At 38.7% G+C, this 27,408-nt stretch overlaps 5 protein-coding genes across 13 annotated transcripts; 1 reads left to right on the top strand and 4 right to left on the bottom strand.

Moving 5' to 3' along the window:
* Positions 1-3,090: 3,090 nt before the first annotated feature.
* On the bottom strand, positions 3,091-3,444 carry LOC127315480 (cysteine proteinase inhibitor 6-like). The gene has a single exon (XM_051345966.1). It carries the CDS (start codon positions 3,442-3,444, stop codon positions 3,091-3,093), a length of 354 nt encoding a protein of 117 aa, XP_051201926.1.
* Positions 3,445-4,614: 1,170 nt separating this feature from the next.
* Positions 4,615-4,968, bottom strand: LOC127315478 (cysteine proteinase inhibitor 6-like). Its single transcript, XM_051345965.1, has one exon. The coding sequence runs from the start codon at positions 4,966-4,968 to the stop codon at positions 4,615-4,617; it is 354 nt and encodes a 117-aa protein (XP_051201925.1).
* A 1,168-nt stretch (positions 4,969-6,136) lies between these two features.
* LOC127315477 (cysteine proteinase inhibitor 6-like) lies at positions 6,137-6,490 on the bottom strand. Its single transcript, XM_051345964.1, has one exon. The coding sequence runs from the start codon at positions 6,488-6,490 to the stop codon at positions 6,137-6,139; it is 354 nt and encodes a 117-aa protein (XP_051201924.1).
* A 5,850-nt stretch (positions 6,491-12,340) lies between these two features.
* Positions 12,341-15,980, top strand: LOC127313907 (probable LRR receptor-like serine/threonine-protein kinase At2g24230). 9 transcript variants are annotated; one of them, XR_011748209.1, is made up of 5 exons: positions 12,341-12,714; positions 14,035-14,063; positions 14,558-14,964; positions 15,488-15,546; positions 15,755-15,980. XR_011748209.1 is itself a non-coding variant. In XM_051344389.2 (3 exons), exons 1-3 carry the CDS (start codon positions 12,665-12,667, stop codon positions 14,908-14,910), a joined length of 432 nt encoding a protein of 143 aa, XP_051200349.1. In that variant the 5' UTR covers positions 12,341-12,664; the 3' UTR covers positions 14,911-15,980. The 9 variants fall into 9 exon arrangements, 1 of the variants encoding a protein (XP_051200349.1); XR_007859240.2 differs by lacking the exon at positions 15,488-15,546; XR_007859238.2 differs by having other exon boundaries at positions 15,488-15,980.
* Positions 15,981-16,403: 423 nt separating this feature from the next.
* On the bottom strand, positions 16,404-16,757 carry LOC127315476 (cysteine proteinase inhibitor 6-like). The gene has a single exon (XM_051345963.1). It carries the CDS (start codon positions 16,755-16,757, stop codon positions 16,404-16,406), a length of 354 nt encoding a protein of 117 aa, XP_051201923.1.
* Positions 16,758-27,408: the final 10,651 nt, after the last annotated feature.

Genomic DNA, 27,408 nt, shown 5'->3' with positions numbered 1-27,408 from the left:
GCCTACTGTGTGGGGCCCTCGTGTGGCCCCCTGACCTATCTCCTCCGCCTACTTATAGCCTTCGTCGCGAAACCCCCAGTACCGAGAGCCACGATACGGAAAACCTTCCAGAGACGCCGCCGCCGCCAATCCCATCTCGGGGGATTCAGGAGATCGCCTCCGGCACCCTGCCGGAGAGGGGAATCATCTCCCGGAGGACTCTTCACCGCCATGGTCGCCTCCGGAGTGATGAGTGAGTAGTTCACCCCTGGACTATGGGTCCATAGCAGTAGCTAGATGGTCGTCTTCTCCTAATTGTGCTATCATTGTCGGGTCTTGTGAGCTGCCTAACATGATCAAGATCATCTATCTGTAATGCTATATGTTGTGTTTGTTGGGATCCGATGGATAGAGAATACTATGCTATGTTGATTATCAATCTATTATCTATGTGTTGTTTATGATCTTGCATGCTCTCCGTTATTAGTAGAGGCTCTGGCCAAGTTTTTACTCTTAACTCCAAGAGGGAGTATTTATGCTCGATAGTGGGTTCATGTCTCCATTAAATCAGGGAGTGATGTGAAACCTCTAAGGTTGTGGATGTGCTGTTCCCACTAGGGATAAAACATTGATGCTATGTCCGAGGATGTAGTTATTGATTACATTACGCACCATATTTAATGATAACCTGAAGGTGGACTTTTTAGGCATAGATGCATGCTGGATAGCGGTCTATGTACTTTGTCGTAATGCCCAATTAAATCTCACAATATTCATCATATCATGTATGTGCATTGTCATGCCCTCTTTATTTGTCAATTGCCCAACTGTAATTTGTTCACCCAACATTCTATTTATCTTATGGGAGAGACACCTCTAGTGAACTGTGGACCCCGGTCCATTCTTAACATCGAATACAATCTACTGCAATACTTGTTCTACTGTTTTTTGCAAACAATCATCATCCACACTATACATCTAATCCTTTGTTACAGCAAGCCGGTGAGATTGACAACCTCACCGTTTCGTTGGGGCAAAGTACTTTGGTTGTGTTGTGCAGGTTCCACGTTGGCGCCGGAATCCCTGGTGTTGCGCCGCACTACATCTCGCCGCCATCAACCTTCAACGCGCTTCTTGGCTCCTACTGGTTCGATAAACCTTGGTTTCATACTGAGGGAAAACTTGCCGCTATACGCATCACACCTTCCTCTTGGGGTTCCCAACGGACGCGTGCTGTACGCGTATCAACCAACACAAAAATTTAACTTGATAGAAAGAACAAGAGCATCAAAGTGTAGAACACGTGTCTTAAAATAAAATACCACCTATTGTCTCTTAGCTTGATGATAAAATTGTATTATGTGACAACAAACACAGAGAAGACATGTCGACCGCCACCATATTGTGAAGTGAACTCTTAATCACATGGCTATCATTGATTCCTAACAATTAGAAGAAATAGGATTTGCATGCGAGGATTCATTTTTCTTAATATCTCCATAGTCCAAGAGAAGCATGCATGCAAAATTAAAGAGAAACACCATATAATTTCTTGTAAATTTATTACAACACTAAAGGTAACCCGACTAGTCTAAAGGGCTGAAATTTATGAGCTTCCATGTGTTCTGGTTACTCGGGACTTCCTCTAGTAACCATCCTTTGTATGTGCCATGTGAGCCACCTGGTCTCATGGCAACGATGACAAGCCGATAACTTACACCATTCCTAATTTGATATTCGCCGCTTAGCACCTTCTGAAACTTGAGCCCATCATTGCCCCCCATTTTGGTGTGCTCCATCACCAGCCACTTGCCGAGCCCCTAGATGTATGGGTCGGTGATGTTCTTAATCTTGGACCAATCATCGGGGTTTGCCGTGGCGGGCACTGCAGCGGCACAAAAGAGAGTGGTAATGGCGACGAGGAGGAGTGCGGTTCTCATGGTATTTAGGGTTATTATTATTCGATGTTGGAATAATCGATGGCTTTGAAGTTTCAGATCTATGGAGGCAACTATGGTTTGATGAAGGGCGAAGACAATGTGAGGAATATTGAAATATATAAACTACTTGAGAAGGAAAAGATAGCAACAAAAAATAATTGCATATATCCTGGAAATACAATTTTTTCTTTTGTTTGGAAAATATTAATTCAAGGCTTCTAATATGATACTATATTTGTCTACCATTTAATGTAGATGTAATACTGCTCCATTTAGACACCGAAGATAAGCTCAAATTTTTCTTCAAGCAAAATTACTTCTAATTGACCTTTTGTGAAAGTTGGCCCGTAATTAATTTATAATTTACCTATTTCAATTGTTAGTAATGAATTTCATTTATATGAGGAGGCTATTAGAAGTAAATTTATCATCACGTCAAGTCAATCCTCATTATGAAGGGTTTCCCGAAATAAATTTGACATATAGAAAAAAAATCGATCTTAGGTGACAAAGGATTATCAAAATAATAAAAATTTATAATAGTACACTAGTACTACTGATACTTTTTTCTTACAGAAACCCGCGTTTTCCAGTTGTCATCAAACCCTTCAAATGAGAGGTGACATTTTGGGTTTTACCAAAATGTCTCGTACAACTAGCAAATTCATGGAAGATGATACATTAACTCAATCGACTACTATCCTAACATTGTCCATTATAAGGATTTTGGAAGACTAATTTTTGATGAAGGAATCAAACTGATATAAATACTACATACTATCACTAAAAAAAGACGTTGACCAAGCACCTAGGATCTTGCATCCATCGTATGGACCAACACAAAAACTTAACTTGATAGAAAGAACAAGAGCATCAAAGTGTAGAACACGTGTCTTAAAATAAAATACCACCTATTGTCTCTTAGCTTGATGATAAAATTGTATTATGTGACAACAAACACAGAGAAAACATGTCGACCGCCACCATATTGTGAAGTGAACTCTTAATCACATGGCTATCATTGATTCCTAACAATTAGAAGAAATAGGATTTCCATGCGAGGATTCATTTTCTTAATATCTCCATAGTCCAAGAGAAGCATGCATGCAAAATGAAAGAGAAACACCATATAATTTCTTGTAAATTTATTACAACACTAAAGGTAACCCGACTAGTCTAAAGGGCTGAAATTTATGAGCTTCCATGTGTTCTGGTTACTCGGGACTTCCTCTAGTAACCATCCTTTGTATGTGCCATGTGAGCCACCTGGTCTCATGGCAACGATGACAAGCCGATAACTTACACCATTCCTAATTTGATATTCGCCGCTTAGCACCTTCTGAAACATGAGCCCATCATTGCCCCCCATTTTGGTGTGCTCCGTCACCAGCCACTTGCCGAGCCCCTGGATGTATGGGTCGGTGATGTTCTTAATCTTGGACCAATCACCGGGGTTTGCCGTGGCGGGCACTGCAGCGGCACAAAAGAGAGTGGTAATGGCGACGAGGAGGAGTGCGGTTCTCATGGTATTTAGGGTTATTATTATTCGATGTTGGAATAATCGATGGCTTTGAAGTTTGAGATCTATGGAGGCAACTATGGTTTGATGAAGGGCGAAGAAAATGTGAGGAATATTGAAATATATAAACTACTTGAGAAGGAAAAGATAGCAGCAAAAAATAATTGCATATATCCTGGAAATACAATTTTTTGTTTTGTTTGGAAAATATTAATTCAATGCTTCTATCATGATACTATATTTGTCTACCATTTAATGTAGATGTAATACTGCTCCATTTAGACACCGAAGATAAGCTCAAATTTTTCTTCAAGCAAAATTACTTCTAATTGACCTTTTGTGAAAGTTGGCCCATAATTAATTTATAATTTACCTATTTCAATTGTTAGTAATGAATTTCATTTATATGAGGAGGCTATTAGAAGTAAATTTATCATCACGTCAAGTCAATCCTCATTATGAAGGGTTTCCAGAAATAAATTTGACATATAGAAAAAAATCGATCTTAGGTGACAAAGGATTATCAAAATAATAAAAATTTATCATAGTACACTAGTACTACTGATACTTTTTTCTTACAGAAACCCGCGTTTTCCAGTTGTCATCAAACCCTTCAAATGAGAGGTAACATTTTGGGTTTTACAAAAATGTCTCGTACAACTTGCAAATTCATGGAAGATGATACATTAACTCAATCGACTAATATCCTAACATTGTCCGTTATAAGGATTTTGGAAGACTAATTTTTGATGAAGGAATCAAACTGGTATAATAACTACATACTATCACTAAAAAAAGACGTTGACCAAGCACCTGGGATCTCCCATCCATCTTATGGACCAACACAAAAACTTAACTTGATAGGAAGAACAAGAGCATCAAAGTGTAGAGCACGTGTCTTAAAATAAAATACCACCTATTGTCTCTTAGCTTGATGATAAAATTGTATTATGTGACAACAAACACAGAGAAGACATGTCGACCGCCACCATATTGTGAAGTGAACTTTTAATCACATGGCTATCATTGATTCCTAACAATTAGAAGAAATAGGATTTGCATGCGAGGATTCATTTTCTTAATATCTCCATAGTCCAAGAGAAGCATGCATGCAAAATTAAAGAGAAACACCATATAATTTCTTGTAAATTTATTACAACACTAAAGGTAACCCAACTAGTCTAAAGGGCTGAAATTTATGAGCTTCCATGTGTTCTTGTTACTCGGGACTTCCTCTAGTAACCATCCTTTGTATGTGCCATGTGAGCCACCTGGTCTCATGGCAACGATGACAAGCCGATAACTTACACCATTCCTAGTTTGATATTCGCCGCTTAGCACCTTCTGAAACTTGAGCCCATCATTGCCCCCCATTTTGGTGTGCTCCGTCACCAGCCACTTGCCGAGCCCCTGGATGTATGGGTCGGTGATGTTCTTAATCTTGGACCAATCATCGGGGTTTGCCGTGGCGGGCACTGCAGCGGCATAAATGAGAGTGGTAATGGCGACGAGGAGGAGTGCGGTTCTCATGGTATTTAGGGTTATTATTATTCGACGTTGGAATAATCGATGGCTTAGAAGTTTGAGATCTATGGAGGCAACTATGGTTTGATGAAGGGCGAAGACAATGTGGGGAATATTGAAATATATAAACTACTCGACAAGGAAAATATAGCAGCAAAAAATAATTGCATATATCCTGGAAATACAATTTTTTCTTTTGTTTGGAAAATATTAATTCAAGGCTTCTAATATGATACTATATTTGTCTACCATTTAATGTAGATGTAATACTGCTCCCATTAGACACCGAAGATAAGCTCAAATTTTTCTTCAAGCAAAATTACTTCTAATTGACCTTTTGTGAAAGTTGGCCCATAATTAATTTATAATTAACCTATTTCAATTGTTATTAATGAATTTCATTTATATGAGGAGGCTATTAGAAGTAAATTTATCATCACGTCAAGTCAATCCTCATTATGAAGGGTTTCCAGAAATAAATTTGACATATAGAAAAAAAAATCGATCTGAGGTGACAAAGGATTATCAAAATAATAAAAATTTATAATAGTACACTAGTACTACTGATACTTTTTTCTTACAGAAACCCACGTTTTCCAGTTGTCATCAAACCCTTCAAATGAGAGGTAACATTTTGGGTTTTACCAAAATATCTCGTACAACTAGCAAATTCATGGAAGATGATACATTAACTCAATCGACTACTATCCTAACATTGTCCGTTATAAGGATTTTGGAAGACTAATTTTTGATGAAGGAATTAAACTGGTATAAATACTACATACTATCACTAAAAAAAGACGTTGACCAAGCACCTGGGATCTTGCATCCATCGTATGGACCAACACAAAAACTTAACTTGATAGAAAGAACAAGAGCATCAAAGTGTAGAGCACGTGTCTTAAAATAAAATACCACCTATTGTCTCTTAGCTTGATGATAAAATTGTATTATGTGACAACAAACACAGAGAAGACATGTCGACCGCCACCATATTGTGAAGTGAACTCCTAATCACATGGCTATCATTGATTCCTAACAATTAGAAGAAATAGGATTTGCATGCGAGGATTCATTTTCTTAATATCTCCATAGTCCAAGAGAAGCATGCATGCAAAATTAAAGAGACCATATAATTTCTTGTAAATTTATTACAACACTAAAGGTAACCCGACTAGTCTAAAGGGCTGAAATTTATGAGCTTCCATGTGTTCTGGTTACTCGGGACTTCCTCTAGTAACCATCCTTTGTATGTGCCATGTGAGCCACCTGGTCTCATGGCAACGATGACAAGCCGATAACTTACACCATTCCTAATTTGATATTCGCCGCTTAGCACCTTCTGAAACTTGAGCCCGTCATTGCCCCCCATTTTGGTGTGCTCCGTCACCAGCCACTTGCCGAGCCCCTGGATGTATGGGTCGGTGATGTTCTTAATCTTGGACCAATCATCGGGGTTTGCCGTGGCGGGCACTGCAGCGGCATAAATGAGAGTGGTAATGTCGACGAGGAGGAGTGCGGTTCTCATGGTATTTAGGGTTATTATTATTCGACGTTGGAATAATCGATGGCTTAGAAGTTTGAGATCTATGGAGGCAACTATGGTTTGATGAAGGGCGAAGACAATGTGGGGAATATTGAAATATATAAACTACTCGACAAGGAAAATATAGCAGCAAAAAATAATTGCATATATCCTGGAAATACAATTTTTTCTTTTGTTTGGAAAATATTAATTCAAGGCTTCTAATATGATACTATATTTATCTACCATTTAATGTAGATGTAATACTGCTCCCATTAGACACCGAAGATAAGCTCAAATTTTTCTTCAAGCAAAATTACTTCTAATTGACCTTTTGTGAAAGTTGGCCCATAATTAATTTATAATTAACCTATTTCAATTGTTATTAATGAATTTCATTTATATGAGGAGGCTATTAGAAGTAAATTTATCATCACGTCAAGTCAATCCTCATTATGAAGGGTTTCCAGAAATAAATTTGACATATAGAAAAAAAATCGATCTGAGGTGACAAAGGATTATCAAAATAATAAAAATTTATAATAGTACACTAGTACTACTGATACTTTTTTCTTACAGAAACCCACGTTTTCCAGTTGTCATCAAACCCTTCAAATGAGAGGTAACATTTTGGGTTTTACCAAAATGTCTCGTACAACTAGCAAATTCATGTAAGATGATACATTAACTCAATCGACTACTATCCTAACATTGTCCGTTATAAGGATTTTGGAAGACTAATTTTTGATGAAGGAATCAAACTGGTATAAATACTACATACTATCACTAAAAAAAGACGTTGACCAAGCACCTGGGATCTTGCATCCATCGTATGGACCAACACAAAAACTTAACTTGATAGAAAGAACAAGAGCATCAAAGTGTAGAGCACGTGTCTTAAAATAAAATACCACCTATTGTCTCTTAGCTTGATGATAAAATTGTATTATGTGACAACAAACACAGAGAAGACATGTCGACCGCCACCATATTGTGAAGTGAACTCTTAATCACATGGCTATCATTGATTCCGAACAATTAGAAGAAATAGGATTTGCATGCGAGGATTCATTTTCTTAATATCTCCATAGTCCAAGAGAAGCATGCATGCAAAATTAAAGAGAAACACCATATAATTTCTTGTAAATTTATTACAACACTAAAGGTAACCCGACTAGTCTAAAGGGCTGAAATTTATGAGCTTCCATGTGTTCTGGTTACTCGGGACTTCCTCTAGTAACCATCCTTTGTATGTGCCATGTGAGCCACCTGGTCTCATGGCAACGATGACAAGCCGATAACTTACACCATTCCTAATTTGATATTCGCCGCTTAGCACCTTCTGAAACTTGAGCCCATCATTGCCCCCCAGTTTGGTGTGCTCCGTCACGACCACTTGTGAGCCCCTGGATGTATGGGTCGGTGATGTTCTTAATCTTGGACCAATCATCGGGGTTTGCCGTGGCGGGCACTGCAGCGGCATAAATGAGAGTGGTAATGGCGACGAGGAGGAGTGCGGTTCTCATGGTATTTAGGGTTATTATTATTCGACGTTGGAATAATTGATGGCTTTGAAGTTTGAGATCTATGGAGGCAACTATGGTTTGATGAAGGGCGAAGACAATGTGGGGAATATTGAAATATATAAACTACTCGAGAAGGAAAAGATAGCAGCAAAAAATTATTGCATATATCCTGGAATACAATTTTTTCTTTTGTTTGGAAAATATTAATTCAAGGCTTCTAATATGATACTATGTTTGTCTACCATTTAATGTAGATGTAATACTGCTCCCATTAGACACCGAAGATAAGCTCAATTTTTTCTTCAAGCAAAATTACTTCTAATTGACCTTTTGTGAAAGTTGGCCCATAATTAATTTATAATTAACCTATTTCAATTGTTATTAATGAATTTCATTTAATTGAGGAGGCTATTAGAAGTAAATTTATCATCACGTCAAGTCAATCCTCATTATGAAGGGTTTCCAGAAATAAATTTGACATATAGAAAAAAAATCGATCTGAGGTGACAAAGGATTATCAAAATAATAAAAATTTATAATAGTACACTGGTACTACTGATACTTTTTCTTACGAAACCCCGTTTTCAGTTGTCATCAAACCCTTCAAATGAGAGGTAACATTTTGGGTTTTACCAAAATGTCTCGTACAACTAGCAAATTCATGGAAGATGATACATTAACTCAATCGACTACTATCCTAACATTGTCCGTTATAAGGATTTTGGAAGACTAATTTTTGATGAAGGAATCAAACTGGTATAAATACTACATACTATCACTAAAAAAAGACGTTGACCAAGCACCTGGGATCTTGCATCCATCGTATGGACCAACACAAAAACTTAACTTGATAGAAAGAACAAGAGCATCAAAGTGTAGAGCACGTGTCTTAAAATAAAATACCACCTATTGTCTCTTAGCTTGATGATAAAATTGTATTATGTGACAACAAACACAGAGAAGACATGTCGACCGCCACCATATTGTGAAGTGAACTCTTAATCACATGGCTATCATTGATTCCTAACAATTAGAAGAAATAGGATTTGCATGCGAGGATTCATTTTCTTAATATCTCCATAGTCCAAGAGAAGCATGCATGCAAAATTAAAGAGAAACACCATATAATTTCTTGTAAATTTATTACAACACTAAAGGTAACCCGACTAGTCTAAAGGGCTGAAATTTATGAGCTTCCATGTGTTCTGGTTACTCGTGACTTCCTCTAGTACCATCCTTTGTATGTGCGATGTGAGCCACCTGGTCTCATGGCAACGATGACAAGCCGATAACTTACACCATTCCTAATTTGATATTCGCCGCTTAGCACCTTCTGAAACTTGAGCCCATCATTGCCCCCCATTTTGGTGTGCTCCGTCACCAGCCACTTGCCGAGCCCCTGGATGTATGGGTCGGTGATGTTCTTAATCTTGGACCAATCATCGGGGTTTGCCATGGCGGGCACTGCAGCGGCATAAATGAGAGTGGTAATGGCGACGAGGAGGAGTGCGGTTCTCATGGTATTTAGGGTTATTATTATTCGACGTTGGAATAATCGATGGCTTTGAAGTTTGAGATCTATGGAGGCAACTATGGTTTGATGAAGGGCGAAGACAATGTGGGGAATATTGAAATATATAAACTACTCGAGAAGGAAAAGATAGCAGCAAAAAATTATTGCATATATCCTGGAATACAATTTTTCTTTTGTTTGGAAAATATTAATTCAAGGCTTCTAATATGATACTATGTTTGTGTACCATTTAATGTAGATGTAATACTGCTCCCATTAGACACCGAAGATAAGCTCAATTTTTTCTTCAAGCAAAATTACTTCTAATTGACCTTTTGTGAAAGTTGGCCCATAATTAATTTATAATTAACCTATTTCAATTGTTATTAATGAATTTCATTTATATGAGGAGGCTATTAGAAGTAAATTTATCATCACGTCAAGTCAATCCTCATTATGAAGTGTTTAAAGAAATAAATTTGACATATAGAAAAAAATCGATCTGAGGTGACAAAGGATTATCAAAATAATAAAAATTTATAATAGTACACTGGTACTACGATACTTTTTTCTTACGAAACCCCGTTTTCCGATTGTCATCAAACCCTTCAAATGAGAGGTAACATTTTGGGTTTTACCAAAATGTCTCGTACAACTAGCAAATTCATGGAAGATGATACATTAACTCAATCGACTACTATCCTAACATTGTCCGTTATAAGGATTTTGGAAGACTAATTTTTGATGAAGGAATCAAACTGGTATAAATACTACATACTATCACTAAAAAAAGATGTTGACCAAGCACCTGGGATCTTGCATCCATCGTATGGACCAACACAAAAACTTAACTTGATAGAAAGAACAAGAGCATCAAAGTGTAGAGCACGTGTCTTAAAATAAAATACCACCTATTGTCTCTTAGCTTGATGATAAAATTGTATTATGTGACAACAAACACAGAGAAGACATGTCGACCGCCACCATATTGTGAAGTGAACTCCTAATCACATGGCTATCATTGATTCCTAACAATTAGAAGAAATAGGATTTGCATGCGAGGATTCATTTTCTTAATATCTCCATAGTCCAAGAGAAGCATGCATGCAAAATTAAAGAGAAACACCATATAATTTCTTGTAAATTTATTACAACACTAAAGGTAACCCAACTAGTCTAAAGGGCTGAAATTTATGAGCTTCCATGTGTTACGGATTTATCGGGACTTCCTCTAGTAACCATCCTTTGTATGTGCCATGTGAGCCACCTGGTCTCATGGCAACGATGACAAGCCGATAACTTACACCATTCCTAATTTGATATTCACCGCTTAGCACCTTCTGAAACTTGAGCCCATCGTGCCCCCCATTTTGGTGTGCTCCGTCACCAGCCACTTGCCGAGCCCCTGGATGTATGGGTTGGTGATGTTCTTAATCTTGGACCAATCATCGGGGTTTGCCGTGGCGGGCACTGCAGCGGCATAAATGAGAGTGGTAATGGCGACGAGGAGGAGTGCGGTTCTCATGGTATTTAGGGTTATTATTATTCGACGTTGGAATAATCGATGGCTTTGAAGTTTGAGATCTATGGAGGCAACTATGGTTTGATGAAGGGCGAAGACAATGTGGGGAATATTGAAATATATAAACTACTCGAGAAGGAAAAGATAGCAGCAAAAAATTATTGCATATATCCTGGAATACAATTTTTCTTTTGTTTGGAAAATATTAATTCAAGGCTTCTAATATGATACTATGTTTGTGTACCATTTAATGTAGATGTAATACTGCTCCCATTAGACACCGAAGATAAGCTCAATTTTTTCTTCAAGCAAAATTACTTCTAATTGACCTTTTGTGAAAGTTGGCCCATAATTAATTTATAATTAACCTATTTCAATTGTTATTAATGAATTTCATTTATATGAGGAGGCTATTAGAAGTAAATTTATCATCACGTCAAGTCAATCCTCATTATGAAGGGTTTCCAGAAATAAATTTGACATATAGAAAAAAAATCGATCTGAGGTGACAAAGGATTATCAAAATAATAAAAATTTATAATAGTACACTGGTACTACTGATACTTTTTTCTTACAGAAACCCCCGTTTTCCAGTTGTCATCAAACCCTTCAAATGAGAGGTAACATTTTGGGTTTTACCAAAATGTCTCGTACAACTAGCAAATTCATGGAAGATGATACATTAACTCAATCGACTACTATCCTAACATTGTCCGTTATAAGGATTTTGGAAGACTAATTTTTGATGAAGGAATCAAACTGGTATAAATACTACATACTATCACTAAAAAAAGATGTTGACCAAGCACCTGGGATCTTGCATCCATCGTATGGACCAACACAAAAACTTAACTTGATAGAAAGAACAAGAGCATCAAAGTGTAGAGCACGTGTCTTAAAATAAAATACCACCTATTGTCTCTTAGCTTGATGATAAAATTGTATTATGTGACAACAAACACAGAGAAGACATGTCGACCGCCACCATATTGTGAAGTGAACTCTTAATCACATGGCTATCATTGATTCCTAACAATTAGAAGAAATAGGATTTGCATGCGAGGATTCATTTTCTTAATATCTCCATAGTCCAAGAGAAGCGTGCATGCAAAATTAAAGAGAAAATCATATAATTTCTTGTAAATCTTTAAAGAGCTCTAAGCTCCCAGGGTTGGGAGCTCTCCTGGGCGAGCGGCAGGTCTCTTTCGCGGGCCCCGCAGGAATTGTGCGGTCGTGCTGATTTTTTGGTTGACCACGTCGTCGTGCGCCTTGGACTGTCGGTTTCTCGCAGCAGATAGGGCAAATTTACACGACACCACCGCGCAGCAACCCCGTCCCCCCAACTCTCCACCCCCCTCTCTCTCTCACGGCGAGGTAATGGCCGGCGTCGTAGAGAGCCCGCAGGAGCCGCACTGGAGCTGCAGGAGGCCGCCAAGGCTCTCGCCGTGTGGCACGCCGTCGACGGGGAGGCGTTGCGGCGGCGCTGGCCGCGCCGCATCCCATCTCACCCGGTTGACTGGCTGTGAGGTCACCTAGAGGAGAAGGCGTCGGCGGAAACCAAGGGTGGTGCAGGAGCCGTGGGTCTTGCTGTGCGTCGTGCCACTGAAGAGGACGTGATGCGACGGCGTGCTCGGTTGACTCCCTCGACCCGGCCGCTCTCAACTAGGTCTGCATCCCTCCCTCTGTTCCTCTCTCAACCTGATTCTTGTCGATCCTGCGAGCCCGCGGAAAGCAGACTATGGCCGGTTTTCCCCCTTCATTCATGCTTCCCGCGTGCACTGTGCTTAGATACGAGCTTTTGTGTGGACGGCATCAAGATTTTGCACAATGCTCTGCTGAATTTGTTGCGACGTGCAGATGTAGGAAAAATGGACAGTTCTTACTGGTTTGACATGGTATGGACTTGAATCTTGCCCTATGGCAAAAGAGATTAGAGTTTTGCTTTGGTACACCGAACCCTACCTTATTTTTGTATCTTCAACCCTGGATAATGATGGAGAGTTGTTTATACTTCTGAATAGGTCACACGCTTCTTCTCCTTAAAGTTATTCAGAATTTCAGATGGGATTTGATGCACTAGAATAATGCAGCAGTCCAATAAACCTCACTCTTTTGGAAGGTACCCTAACAAGATCAGTAGTAAAAATTACTCGAGTAACTTGGATTAATCAAAGATTAACATCAGATACATGTATGTATATTCTCTAGATATACTAACTGACAAGGAAGAATGATCCTGAATAATAATTGTATCCGTGCCCAACCTTCAGTTCAGCATACCTACCATCTAACTTAAAACTCATTTGCCATGATACTAAAAGCATGCAGGATAGCACCCCCTTTTAACTATCTGTACGACGATCAACTTAATATATACAATCAAAGTTCCTCGACGGCAGCAACTGAATTGCTAAAATCCTAGCTAACCAACCACCAGGAAGAATTGATAGCCTTCATGTAGGAGCTTTTCTAAAGGTACCCGTCCAAAATAATTTGTATTCTATGCAGCTCTAAGCAAACAGACGGACTAATAGGCAGGGTATCTCCCCTGAAGCAACAACATATTCCAGCCTCTAGGGAGCTTTGAGGTTTAAGGATTTATGGTCTGCGTATCTGTGGCAACATATTTAATTTTCATGCATGCTTGTGTGCTCGAGGAAGTAGTAGATACCAATAGGATTTAGTAGAGAAACTGAAAACCTGCATGGTTACCTTGAGTACCATGAAGTCGTGATGTCACCTGTGCTTACGGACTAATATCCTTTGGTATTTTATCCCATGTCGTTCCTAGGATCAAAAGTATTATTTTGGCATGCAAAAATTGCAAAATCTCACTTGCATAAATAGGAATCTCCTTGGAAATTGTCCATTTTTCTCGGTTCATGCTCCATTTTGGCAGTCAATTTTTCTTGGTCTGTTTTCTTTTGGCTTCATGGTCAAATACTCAAATTCCACCTGTTTTAACTTTATTCCGTGTATTTTTTAGGTGCTTGATGAAGATTTTTTTGCCTGAAGGTAAACATTCTATATTTTGACGACGCAACAAAGCGCGCGGGGTCCTTTTGATGCAACATGATAGGTAACATAGCTAGGAAACTTCTTAACTGCCAGACAGTGATCCAAAATTTAGCCAACTCCTTTTTTGCTTTCTTAGTTTTGTTATACCATAGTTTCACTCAATACATTGTCTAGCAACCAATGAATCTTTTGCTCTAGGGGAAGTACATTTGCTGTGACCTAAATAAAATACGTAGTTTTTCGCGTAATCTTGAAGGAAGAACTTAAAGGCATCGCGATTCTGAAATTAAATTGCAAACAAACATATGTTGTTCATGGTTTGATAACGTCAGATCAAGATTCTATGAGAGAGCTTGAGGAGCTGGGACGAATTAAACATTCTAATATGGTTCTCCTGACTGATTACTGCTTAGTAGGTGACCAAAGAATCTCCATATATCAGTACATGGAGAACGGCAATTTAAATAATCTGCTGCATTATTTGTCGCTAGGTGTTCGAACCACTGAAGATTGGAGCACCGACACATGGGAGGACAATAATGTTGGCAAGGCTACTGAGAACATCAAGGCAGAGGGCACTGCGGCATGGAGGTTCCGGCACAAGATTGCATTTGGCTCTGCAACAGCACATGGTTGCATTCCGCAGATCGTCAACCGGGATGTGAAGGCACGCAACATCTACTTCAACTGTGCAATGGAGCCTAGGTTATCCGATTTTGGGTTATCAAAGATCGTTGGGACTAGCAATATGAGGATCTGCTCCACCATTCTCCTGGCTATGCTCTGGCAGAGTTCTCAGATTCAGAGGACGCTTACAGTTTCAGCATCGTGCTGTTTGAGCTAATCATCGACAAGGAGCCACTGGGTGGCGAGTCCCTTGTGCTTCCTGTTTGTCAGGGTAAGAAACATTATACTATCTATAAATGTTCCATCCTGATGTGCTAGATTGTGTGCTACATTACTAAGCTGTCCATCCATAAGTTTCCAGTGGATGGATTGGGTATGTAGAGGGATCCTTTGATGGACTTTTTCAACAGTTTGGTCCTGCATATTTAAATTGTGATATTAAAGATGTTACATGTTTAATTGTTAAGGCATGATAATATCTTGAATCAACCATTAATTACTTAATATATTGTTTACCCCATCTTCAAGTTTAGTAAATGCATGACACTATTCTCTTTAGTACAAAATCAGAGATAAGATATTTTTAGTTCGTTTGTTTTCCACATGAGAGAAGTGGTAATTAATTTTGTCAATTCATGGAGCCGGAATGCGTAGTGGCTGCAGTGAAAATATTCTTACCAGCTTCCCGTATCGCATTGGAAATACTAGATATCAGCAACACTTCAGTGATGAATTTTCAATAGATGTATCTTAATCCTCTAATCATGCACTTTATCCTTTTTTTCATTTACCAGATTGAGATCTCCTTGGAAATTACTTCACCATCATAGGATATGTGTACAGATTTAGCCAAGTATGTGGATAAGGCTTCATATTTTATATTTCTATATGATTATCCATTCGTGGTGCAAAAGAAAGGGTCACGTGATGCATAACACCACTTCGTACATAGATTATTTAGATATATGATGACCTTGTGGTGCGAAGTTTTTCTAAAATTGGAGATTGCTTGCTGGGTGTTTTAGTAACGATGATGTGTGCTTAACATTTTATATGGGCAGGAGTATCAAGGTGTTTTCCTGTCAAGAAAGATACTATGTGCTAGAAGAGCACTGGAAGGATAAAAAATGTATAAATAATATTGTATATCGACGGTAAAAAGGAGTGGTTGCCTCCTAATTTTTGCGAAGTTATAATTTATTGTCGTGATTGTAACTATGCATAGTTATGCCTTTGTTAATGAATCTTTGCGCTTTGCATCTATATGTGCATTGCAGTGTTTACTTACTGAATGGGCATCATTTTATAATTACAAAATATGTACTGTTTTCAATGTTCCACATTCTTTGATAGTAGTCAATATTTTCGAGCTCCTGAGCTTATGATCTCCCATCAGGTAGTGATAAATACTATGGAGATTCTCATGTCATATGCATTTTGCAGAAAAAATATCCATTATGTTTTTTGAATGCATACGATTTTATTTGTAGGATAAAATGCTCACATTGAGCATTGCCATCATCTTGAACACTGCCCGGATCAAGCCCGGTATGCGGGCAGGGCGAGAACAGCTTAGCAAATCCCACTCATGCTGATAAAACTAAGTAAACAGAACCGGCCATGTCACAAAAACTATTCGTGGGTACCAGAGACGGCGCGGCAGAGTGCGCTTGGTCCGTCTAGTTTATTACAACACTAAAGGTAACCCGACTAGTCTAAAGGGCTGAAATTTATGAGCTTCCATGTGTTCTGGTTACTCGGGACTTCCTCTAGTAACCATCCTTTGTATGTGCCATGTGAGCCACCTGGTCTCATGGCAACGATGACAAGCCGATAATTTACACCATTCCTAATTTGATATTCGCCGCTTAGCACCTTCTGAAACTTGAGCCCATCATTGCCCCCCATTTTGGTGTGCTCTGTCACCAGCCACTTGCCGAGCCCCTGGATGTATGGGTCGGTGATGTTTTTAATCTTGGACCAATCATCGGGGTTTGCCGTGGCGGGCACTGCAGCGGCATAAATGAGAGTGGTAATGGCGACGAGGAGCAGTGCGGTTCTCATGGTATTTAGGGTTATTATTATTCGACGTTGGAATAATCGATGGCTTTGAAGTTTGAGATCTATGGAGGTAACTATGGTTTGATGAAGGGCGAAGACAATGTGGGGAATATTGAAATATATAAACTACTCGAGAAGGAAAATATAGCAGCAAAAAATTATTGCATATATCCTGGAAATACAATTTTTTCTTTTGTTTGGAAAATATTAATTCAAGGCTTCTAATATGATACTATATTTGTCTACCATTTAATGTAGATGTAATACTGCTCCCATTAGACACCGAAGATAAGCTCAATTTTTTCTTCAAGCAAAATTACTTCTAATTGACCTTTTGTGAAAGTTGGCCCATAATTAATTTATAATTAACCTATTTCAATTGTTATTAATGAATTTCATTTATATGAGGAGGCTATTAGAAGTAAATTTATCATCACGTCAAGTCAATCCTCATTATGAAGGGTTTCCAGAAATAAATTAGACATATAGAAAAAAAATCGATCTTAGGTGACAAAGGATTATCAAAATAATAAAAATTTATAATAGTACACTAGTACTACTGATACTTTTTTCTTACAGAAACCCGCGTTTTCCAGTTGTCATCAAACCCTTCAAATGAGAGGTAACATTTTGGGTTTTACCAAAATATCTCGTACAACTAGCAAATTCATGGAAGATGATACATTAAATCAATCGACTACTATCCTAATATTGTCCGTTATAAGGATTTTGGAAGACTAATTTTTGATGAAGGAATCAAACTGGTATAAATACTACATACTATCACTAAAAAAATACGTTGACCAAGCACCTGGGATCTTGCATCCATCGTATGGACCAACACAAAAACTTAACTTGATAGAAAGAACAAGAGCATCAAAGTGTAGAACACGTGTCTTAAAATAAAATACCACCTATTGTCTCTTAGCTTGATGATAAAATTGTATTATGTGACAACAAACACAGAGAAGACATGTCGACCGCCACCATATTGTGAAGTGAACTCTTAATCACATGGCTATCATTGATTCCTAACAATTAGAAGAAATAGGATTTGCATGCGAGGATTCATTTTCTTAATATCTCCATAGTCCAAGAGAAGCATGCATGCAAAATTAAAGAGAAACACCATATAATTTCTTGTAAATTTATTACAACACTAAAGGTAACCCGACTAGTCTAAAGGGCTGAAATTTATGAGCTTCCATGTGTTCTGGTTACTCGGGACTTCCTCTAGTAACCATCCTTTGTATGTGCCATGTGAGCCACCTGGTCTCATGGCAACGATGACAAGCCGATAACTTACACCATTCCTAATTTGATATTCGCCGCTTAGCACCTTCTGAAACTTGAGCCCATCATTGCCCCCCATTTTGGTGTGCTCCGTCACCAGCCACTTGCCGAGCCCCTGGATGTATGGGTCGGTGATGTTCTTAATCTTGGACCAATCATCGGGGTTTGCCGTGGCGGGCACTGCAGCGGCATAAATGAGAGTGGTAATGGCGACGAGGAGGAGTGCGGTTCTCATGGTATTTAGGGTTATTATTATTCGACGTTGGAATAATCGATGGCTTTGAAGTTTGAGATCTATGGAGGCAACTATGGTTTGATGAAGGGCGAAGACAATGTGGGGAATATTGAAATATATAAACTACTCGAGAAGGAAAATATAGCAGCAAAAAATTATTGCATATATCCTGGAAATACAATTTTTTCTTTTGTTTGGAAAATATTAATTCAAGGCTTCTAATATGATACTATATTTGTCTACCATTTAATGTAGATGTAATACTGCTCCCATTAGACACCGAAGATAAGCTCAATTTTTTCTTCAAGCAAAATTACTTCTAATTGACCTTTTGTGAAAGTTGGCCCATAATTAATTTATAATTAACCTATTTCAATTGTTATTAATGAATTTCATTTATATGAGGAGGCTATTAGAAGTAAATTTATCATCACGTCAAGTCAATGCTCATTATGAAGGGTTTCCAAAAATAAATTAGACATATAGAAAAAAAATCGATCTTAGGTGACAAAGGATTATCAAAATAATAAAAATTTATAATAGTACACTAGTACTACTGATAATTTTTTCTTAAAGAAACCCGCGTTTTCCAGTTGTCATCAAACCCTTCAAATGAGAGGTAACATTTTGGGTTTTACCAAAATGTCACGTACAACTAGCAAATTCATGAAAGATGATACATTAACTCAATCGACTACTATCCTAACATTGTCCGTTATAAGGATTTTGGAAGACTAATTTTTGATGAAGGAATCAAACTGGTATAAATACTACATAAAGACGTTGACCAAGCACCTGGGATCTTGCATCCATCGTATGGACCAACACAAAAACTTAACTTGATAGAAAGAACAAGAGCATCAAAGTGTAGAACACGTGTCTTAAAATAAAATACCACCTATTGTCTCTTAGCTTGATGATAAAATTGTATTATGTGACAACAAACACAGAGAAGACATGTCGACCGCCACCATATTGTGAAGTGAACTCTTAATCACATGGCTATCATTGATTCCTAACAATTAGAAGAAATAGGATTTGCATGCGAGGATTCATTTTCTTAATATCTCCATAGTCCAAGAGAAGCATGCATGCAAAATTAAAGAGAAACACCATATAATTTCTTGTAAATTTATTACAACACTAAAGGTAACCCGACTAGTCTAAAGGGCTGAAATTTATGAGATTCCATGTGTTCTGGTTACTCGAGACTTCCTCTAGTAACCATCCTTTGTATGTGCCATGTGAGCCACCTGGTCTCATGGCAACGATGACAAGCCGATAACTTACACCATTCCTAATTTGATATTCGCCGCTTAGCACCTTCTGAAACTTGAGCCCATCATTGCCCCCCATTTTGGTGTGCTCCGTCACCAGCCACTTGCCGAGCCCCTGGATGTATGGGTCGGTGATGTTCTTAATCTTGGACCAATCATCGGGGTTTGCCGTGGCGGGCACTGCAGCGGCATAAATGAGAGTGGTAATGGCGACGAGGAGGAGTGCGGTTCTCATGGTATTTAGGGTTATTATTATTCGACGTTGGAATAATCGATGGCTTTAAAGTTTGAGATCTATGGAGGCAACTATGGTTTGATGAAGGGCGAAGACAATGTGGGGAATATTGAAATATATAAACTACTCGAGAAGGAAAATATAGCAGCAAAAAATTATTGCATATATCCTAGAAATACAATTTTTTCTTTTGTTTGGAAAATATTAATTCAAGGCTTCTAATATGATACTATATTTGTCTACCATTTAATGTAGATGTAATACTGCTCCCATTAGACACCGAAGATAAGCTCAATTTTTTCTTTAAGCAAAATTACTTCTAATTGACCTTTTGTGAAAGTTGGCCCATAATTAATTTATAATTAACCTATTTCAATTGTAATTAATGAATTTCATTTATATGAGGAGGCTATTAGAAGTAAATTTATCATCACATCAAGTCAATGCTCATTATGAAGGGTTTCCAGAAATAAATTTGACATATAGAAAAAAATTGATCTTAGGTGACAAAGGATTATCAAAATAATAAAAATTTATAATAGTACACTAGTACTACTGATACTTTTTTCTTACAGAAACCCGCGTTTTCCAGTTGTCATCAAACCCTTCAAATGAGAGGTAACATTTTGGGTTTTACCAAAATGTCTCGTACAACTAGCAAATTCATGGAAGATGATACATTAACTCAATCGACTACTATCCTAACATTGTCCGTTATAAGGATTTTGGAAGACTAATTTTTGATGAAGGAATCAAACTGGTATAAATACTACATACTATCACTAAAAAAAGACGTTGACCAAGCACCTGGGATCTTGCATCCATCGTATGGACCAATACAAAAACTTAACTTGATAGAAAGAACAAGAGCATCAAAGTGTAGAACACGTGTCTTAAAATAAAATACCACCTATTGTCTCTTAGCTTGATGATAAAATTGTATTATGTGACAACAAACACAGAGAAGACATGTCGACCGCCACCATATTGTGAAGTGAACTCTTAATCACATGTCTATCATTGATTCCTAACAATTAGAAGAAATAGGATTTGCATGCGAGGATTCATTTTCTTAATATATCCATAGTCCAAGAGAAGCATGCATGCAAAATTAAAGAGAAACACCATATAATTTCTTGTAAATTTATTACAACACTAAAGGTAACCCGACTAGTCTAAAGGGCTGAAATTTATGAGCTTCCATGTGTTCTGGTTACTCGGGACTTCCTCTAGTAACCATCCTTTGTATGTGCCATGTGAGCCACCTGGTCTCATGGCAACGATGACAAGCCGATAACTTACACCATTCCTAATTTGATATTCACTGCTTAGCACCTTCTGAAACTTGAGCCCATCATTGCCCCCCATTTTGGTGTGCTCCGTCACCAGCCACTTGCCGAGCCCCTAGATGTATGGGTCGGTGATGTTCTTAATCTTGGACCAATCATTGGGGTTTGCCGTGGCAGGCACTGATACGCGTACAGCACGCGTCCGTTGGGAACCCCAAGAGGAAGGTGTGATGCGTACAGCAGCAAGTTTTTCCTCAGTAAGAAACCAAGGTTTATCGAACCAGTAGGAGCCAAGAAGCACATTGAAGGTTGATGGCGGCGGAGTGTAGTGCAGCGCAACACCAGGGATTCCGGCGCCAACGTGGAACCTGCACAACACAACCAAAATACTTTGCCCCAACGTGACAGTGAGGTTGTCAATCTCACCGGCTTGCTGTAACAAAGGATTAGATGTATAGTGTGGATGATGATGTTTGCAGAGAACAGTAAGAACGAGTATTACAGTAGATTGTATTTGATGTAAAGAATGGACCGGGGTCCACAGTTCACTAGTGGTGTCTCTCCAATAAGAAATAGCATGTTGGGTGAACAAATTGCAGTTGGGCAATTGACAAATAAAGATGGCATGACAATGCACATACATATTATGATGAGTAGTGTGAGATTTAATTGGGCATTACGACAAAGTACATAGACCGCTATCCAGCATGCATCTATGCCTAAAAAGTCCACCTTCAGGTTAGCATCCGCACCCCTTCCAGTATTAAGTTGCAAACAACAAACAATTGCATTAAGTATGGTGCGTAATGTAATCAACACAAATATCCTTAGACAAAGCATTGATGTTTTATCCCTAGTGGCAACAACACAACCACAACCTTAGAACTTTCTGTCACTGTCCCAGATTTAATGGAGGCATGAACCCACTATCGAGCATAAATACTCCCTCTTGGAGTTACAAGTAACAACTTGGCCAGAGCCTCTACTAGCAACGGAGAGCATGCAAGATCTTAAACAACACATATATGATAGATTGATAATCAACATAACATAGTATTCCATATTCATCGGATCCCAACAAACGCAACATGTAGCATTACAAATAGATGATCTTGATCATGTTAGGCAGCTCACAAGATCCCACAATGATAGCACAATGAGGAGAAGACAACCATCTAGCTACTGCTATGGACCCATAGTCCAGGGGTGAACTACTCACACATCACCCCAGAGGCGACCGTGGAGGTGAAGAGTCCTCCGGGAGATGATTCCCCTCTCCGGCAGGGTGCCGGAGGCGATCTCCTGAATCCCCCGAGATGGGATTGGCGGCGGCGGCGTCTCTGGAAGGTTTTCCGTATCGTGGCTCTCGGTACTGGGGTATTCTCGACGAAGGCTATATGTAGGCGGAAGGGTAGGTCAGGGGCGTCACGAGGGGCCCACACGCTAGGGCCGCGCGGCCAGGGCCTGGGCCGCGCCGCCCTGGCGTGTCGCCGCCTCGTCGCCCCACTTCGTTTCCCTTTCGGACTTCTGGAAGCTTCGTGGAAAAATAAGACCCTGGGCGTTGATTTCGTCCAATTCCGAGAATATTTTCTTACTAGGATTTCTGAAACCAAAAACAGCAGAAAACAGCAACTGGCTCTTCGGCATCTTGTTAATAGGTTAGTGCCGGAAAATGCATAAATATGATATAAAGTGTGTATAAAACATGTGAGTATCATCATAAAAGTAGCATGGAACATAAGAAATTATCGATACGTTGGAGACGTATCAGCATCCCCAAGCTTAGTTCCTACTCGTCCCCGAGTAGGTAAACGATAACAAAGATAATTTCTGAAGTGACATGCTATCATAATCTTGATCAATACAATTGTAAGCATATGTAACGAATGCAGCGATCCAAAGCAATGGTAAAGACAATGGTTAAACAACTAAATCATATAGCAAAGACTTTTCATGAATAGTACTTTCAAGACAAGCATCAATAAGTCTTGCATAAGAGTTAACTCATAAAGCAATAAGTTCAAAGTAAAGGCGTTGAAGCAACACAAAGGAAGATACAAGTTTCAGCGGTTGCTTTCAACTTGTAACATGTATATCTCATGGATAGTTGTCAATGCAAAGTAATATGATGAATGAAAATATGCAAGTATGTAGGAATCAATGCACAGTTAACACAAGTGTTTGCTTCTAAGGTGGAAGGAAATAGGTAAACTGACTCAACATAAAAGTAGAAGAATGGCCCTTCGCAGAGGGAAGCATGGATTGCTATATTTGTGCTAGAGCTTTTATTTTGAAAACATAAAGAGAGCATAAAAGTAAAGTTTTGAGAAGTGTTTGTTGTTGTCAACGAATGGTAGTGGGCACTCTAACCCCCTTGCCAGACAGACTTTCAAAGAGCGACTCCCATGAAATTTTTTATTTTTGGGTGGCACTCCTTCCAACCTTTGCTTTCACAAACCATGGCTAACCAAATCCTCGGGTGCCTGCCAAGAATCTCATACCATGAAGGAGTGCCTTTTTATTTTAGTTTTATTTAGATGACACTCCTCCCCACCTTTGCTTTCTCAAGCCATGGCTAACCGAATCCTCGGGTGCCGTCCAACAATCTCATACCATGGAGGAGTGTCTATTTTTTGTAAAATTATGAAGGTTAATTAATTGGGGCTGGGAACCCCATTACCAGCTCTTTTTGCAAAATTATTGGATAAGCGGATGAAGCCACTAGTCCATTGGTGAAAGTTGCCCAACAAGATTGAAAGATAAACACCACATACTTCCTCATGAGCAATAAAACGTTGACACAAATAAGAGATGATAAATTTTGAATTGTTTAAAGATAGCACTCAAGCAATTTACTTTGGAATGGCACAAAATACCATGTAGTAGGTAGGTATGGTGGACACAAATGGCATAGTTTTTGGCTCAAGGATTTGGATGCACGAGAAGTATTCCCTCTCATTACATGGCTTAGGCTAGCAAGGTTGTTTGAAGCAAACACAAGTATGAACCGGTACAGCAAAACTCACATAAGAACATATTACAAGCATTATAAAACTCTACACCGTCCTCCTTGTTGCTCAAACCCTTACTAGAAAATATCTAGACTTTAGAGAGACCAATCATGCAAACCAAATTTTAGCAAGCTCTATGTATTTCTTCACTAGTAGGTGCAAAGTATATGATGCAAGAGCTTAAACATGGTCTATATGAGCACAACAATTGCCAAGTCTCACATTATTCAAGATATTATACCAATTACCACATGTAGCATTTTCTGTTTCCAACCATATAACAATTAACGAAGCAGTTTCAACCTTCGCCATGAACATTAAGAATAAAGTTAAGAACATATGTGTTCATATGCAACAGCGGAGCGTGTCTCTCTCCCACACAATTAATGCTAGGATCCAATTTATTCAAACAAAACAAAAACAAGAACATACAGACGCTCCAAGTAAAGCATCTATGTGACGGAATAAAAATATAGTTTCACTAGAGGAACCTGGTAATGTTGTCGATGAAGAAGGGGATGCCTTGGGCATCCCCAAGCTTAGATGCTTGAGTCTTCTTGAAATATGCAGGGATGAACCACGGGGCATCCCCAAGCTTAGAGCTTTCACTCTCCTTGATCATATTGTATCATCCTCCTCTCTTGATCCTTGAAAACTTCCTCCACACCAAACTCAAAACAAACTCATTAGAGGGTTAGTGCATAAACAAAAATTCACATGTTCAGAGGTGAAATAATCATTGTTAACATTTCTGGACATTGCACAAAGCTACTGAAAATTAATGGAATAAAGAAATCCATCAAACATAGCAAAGCAGGCAATGCGAAATAAAAGGCAGAATCTGTCAAAACAGAATTGTACGTAAAGATGAATTTTTTAGGTGCACCAGACTTGATCAAATGAAAATTCTCAAATTGAATGAAAGTTGCGTACATATATGTGGATTACTCACGTAAATTGGTAGAGTTTTCTGAGTTACCTACAGAGAACACTGCTCAAATTCGTGATAGCAAGAAATCTGTTTCTACGCAGTAATCCAAATCTAGTATGAACCTTACTATCAAAGACTTTACTTGGCACAACAATGCAACAAAATAAAAATAAGGAGAGGTTGCTACAGTAGTAACAACTTACAAGACTCAAATATAAAATAAAAGTGCAGAAGTAAAATCATGGGTTGTCTCCCATAAGCGCTTTTCTTTAACGCCTTTCAGCTAGGCGCAGAAAGTGTGTATCAAGTATTATCAAGAGATGAAACATTAACATCATAATTTTCACCACTTCCCATAGTAGGTATCTTAGATGCTCCATTATCTATAGTGGTATTAAGGGGTTTGTCAATTTTAGGCCTATAATAGTTTTTGGGTTTAGGCACCTTAGAGACATACATGAACTTTTGCTCCTTACCCACATAAGCTTTCTCCTTAAACTTAATAGAAGAAAAAGTTGAACCCAAAGTTCCCATAGCTTCTTCAAGTTCATTAATCCTTTGGGTTTGATTATCATGAATAGCACAAGCTTCTAAGATGGCAATTCTCTCATTAATCCCACCTAGAGATTTATCAAGTTTATCAGTGCTATTAAGTAACATCCCCAATTTAGTCTCAATACTTGGAAGATTTTGCTCTATGGTTTCCAACTTTTTCATGACATCTTCAAGAGAGATTTCAGTTTTAACTTCATTAACAGGTGGTATTCCAAATAGACTCTCAATAATGCAACTAGCTTCTAAAGCAGGAGTGCCTAGGAAATTACCTCCCGCGAGACAATCAAGAACATACCTATTCCAGCTAGAGATACCAACATAAAAATTCCTGAGTAGGATAGTGGTGGAGTGTTTCTTAGTGCACCTATTATGAGCATCACTAATTCTATACCAAGCATCTTTTAAACATTCTCCCCCTTGTTGCTTAAACGAACGAACTTCAACTTCAGGATTACTCATTTTAGCAGTAGTAAATAAAGCAAACTAGATAAAGTAAATGCAAGTAACTAATTTTTTGTGTTTTTAATATGGAGAACGCAAACAAGATAGTAAATAAAGTAAAGCAAGTAACTAATTTTTTTGTATTTTGATATAATGCAGCAAACAAAGAAGTAAATAAAGTAAAGCAAGACAATAAACAAAGTAAAGAGATTGGAAGTGGAGACTCCCCTTGCAGCGTGTCTTGATCTCCCCGGCAACGGCGCCAGAAAAAGAGCTTGATACGCGTACAGCACGCGTCCGTTGGGAACCCCAAGAGGAAGGTGTGATGCGTACAGCAGCAAGTTTTCCCACAGTAAGAAACCAAGGTTTATCGAACCAGTAGGAGCCAACAAGCATGTTGAAGGTTGATGGCGGCGGAGTGTAGTGCGGCACAACACCAGGGATTCCGGCGCCAACGTGGACCCTACACAACACAACCGAAATACTTTGCCCCAACGTGACAGTGAGGTTGTCAATCTCACCGGCTTGCTGTAACAAAGGATTAGATGTATAGTGTGGATGATGATGTTTGTAGAGAACAGTAAGAACGAGTATTGCAGTAGATTGTATTCGATGTAAAGAATGGACCGGGATCCACAGTTCACTAGTGGTGTCTCTCCAATAATAAATAGCATGTTGGGTGAACAAATTATAGTTGGGCAATTGATAAATAAAGATGGCATGACAATGCACATACATATTATGATGAGTAGTGTGAGATTTAATTGGGCATTACGACAAAGTACATAGACTGCTATCTAGCATACATCTATGCCTAAAAAGTCCACCTTCAGGTTAGCATCCGCACCCCTTCCAGTATTAAGTTGCAAACAACAGACAATTGCATTAAGTATGGTGCGTAATGTAATCAACACAAATATCCTTAGACAAAGCATTGATGTTTTATCCCTAGTGGCAACAGCACATCCACAACCTTAGAACTTTCTGTCACTGTCCCAGATTTAATGGAGGCATGAACCCACTATCGAGCATAAATACTCCCTCTTGGAGTTACAAGTAACAACTTGGCCAGAGCCTCTACTAGCAACGGAGAGCATGCAAGATCTTAAACAACACATATATGATAGATTGATAATCAACATAACATAGTATTCCATATTCATCGGATCCCAACAAACGCAACATGTAGCATTACAAATAGACGATCTTGATCATGTTAGGCAGCTCACAAGATCCGACAATGATAGCACAATGAGGAGAATACAACCATCTAGCTACTGCTATGGACCCATAGTCCAGGGGTGAACTACTCACACATCACTCCGGAGGCGACCATGGCGGTGAAGAGTCCTCCGGGAGATGATTCCCCTCTCCGGCAGGGTGCCGG

This window comes from Lolium perenne, chromosome 7 (assembly GCF_019359855.2).
Source record: "Lolium perenne isolate Kyuss_39 chromosome 7, Kyuss_2.0, whole genome shotgun sequence".
In the NCBI taxonomy this organism is placed as follows: domain Eukaryota; kingdom Viridiplantae; phylum Streptophyta; class Magnoliopsida; order Poales; family Poaceae; genus Lolium; species Lolium perenne.
Note: the sequence above shows the minus strand (reverse complement) of the source record. Positions and strands in the feature narration are given on the sequence as shown.

Coding starts and splice junctions, on each gene's coding strand:
- LOC127315480 (XM_051345966.1), bottom strand. CDS start 3,444: ATGAGAACCGCACTCCTCCTCGTCGCCATTACCACTCTCTTTTGTGCC.
- LOC127315478 (XM_051345965.1), bottom strand. CDS start 4,968: ATGAGAACCGCACTCCTCCTCGTCGCCATTACCACTCTCATTTATGCC.
- LOC127315477 (XM_051345964.1), bottom strand. CDS start 6,490: ATGAGAACCGCACTCCTCCTCGTCGACATTACCACTCTCATTTATGCC.
- LOC127313907 (XM_051344389.2), top strand. CDS start 12,665: ATGCGACGGCGTGCTCGGTTGACTCCCTCGACCCGGCCGCTCTCAACT. Junction 12,715..14,034: donor ACCCGGCCGCTCTCAACTAG/GTCTGCATCCCT, acceptor TGTATTTTTTAG/GTGCTTGATGAAGATTTTTT. Junction 14,064..14,557: donor GAAGATTTTTTTGCCTGAAG/GTAAACATTCTA, acceptor ATTTGTCGCTAG/GTGTTCGAACCACTGAAGAT.
- LOC127315476 (XM_051345963.1), bottom strand. CDS start 16,757: ATGAGAACCGCACTGCTCCTCGTCGCCATTACCACTCTCATTTATGCC.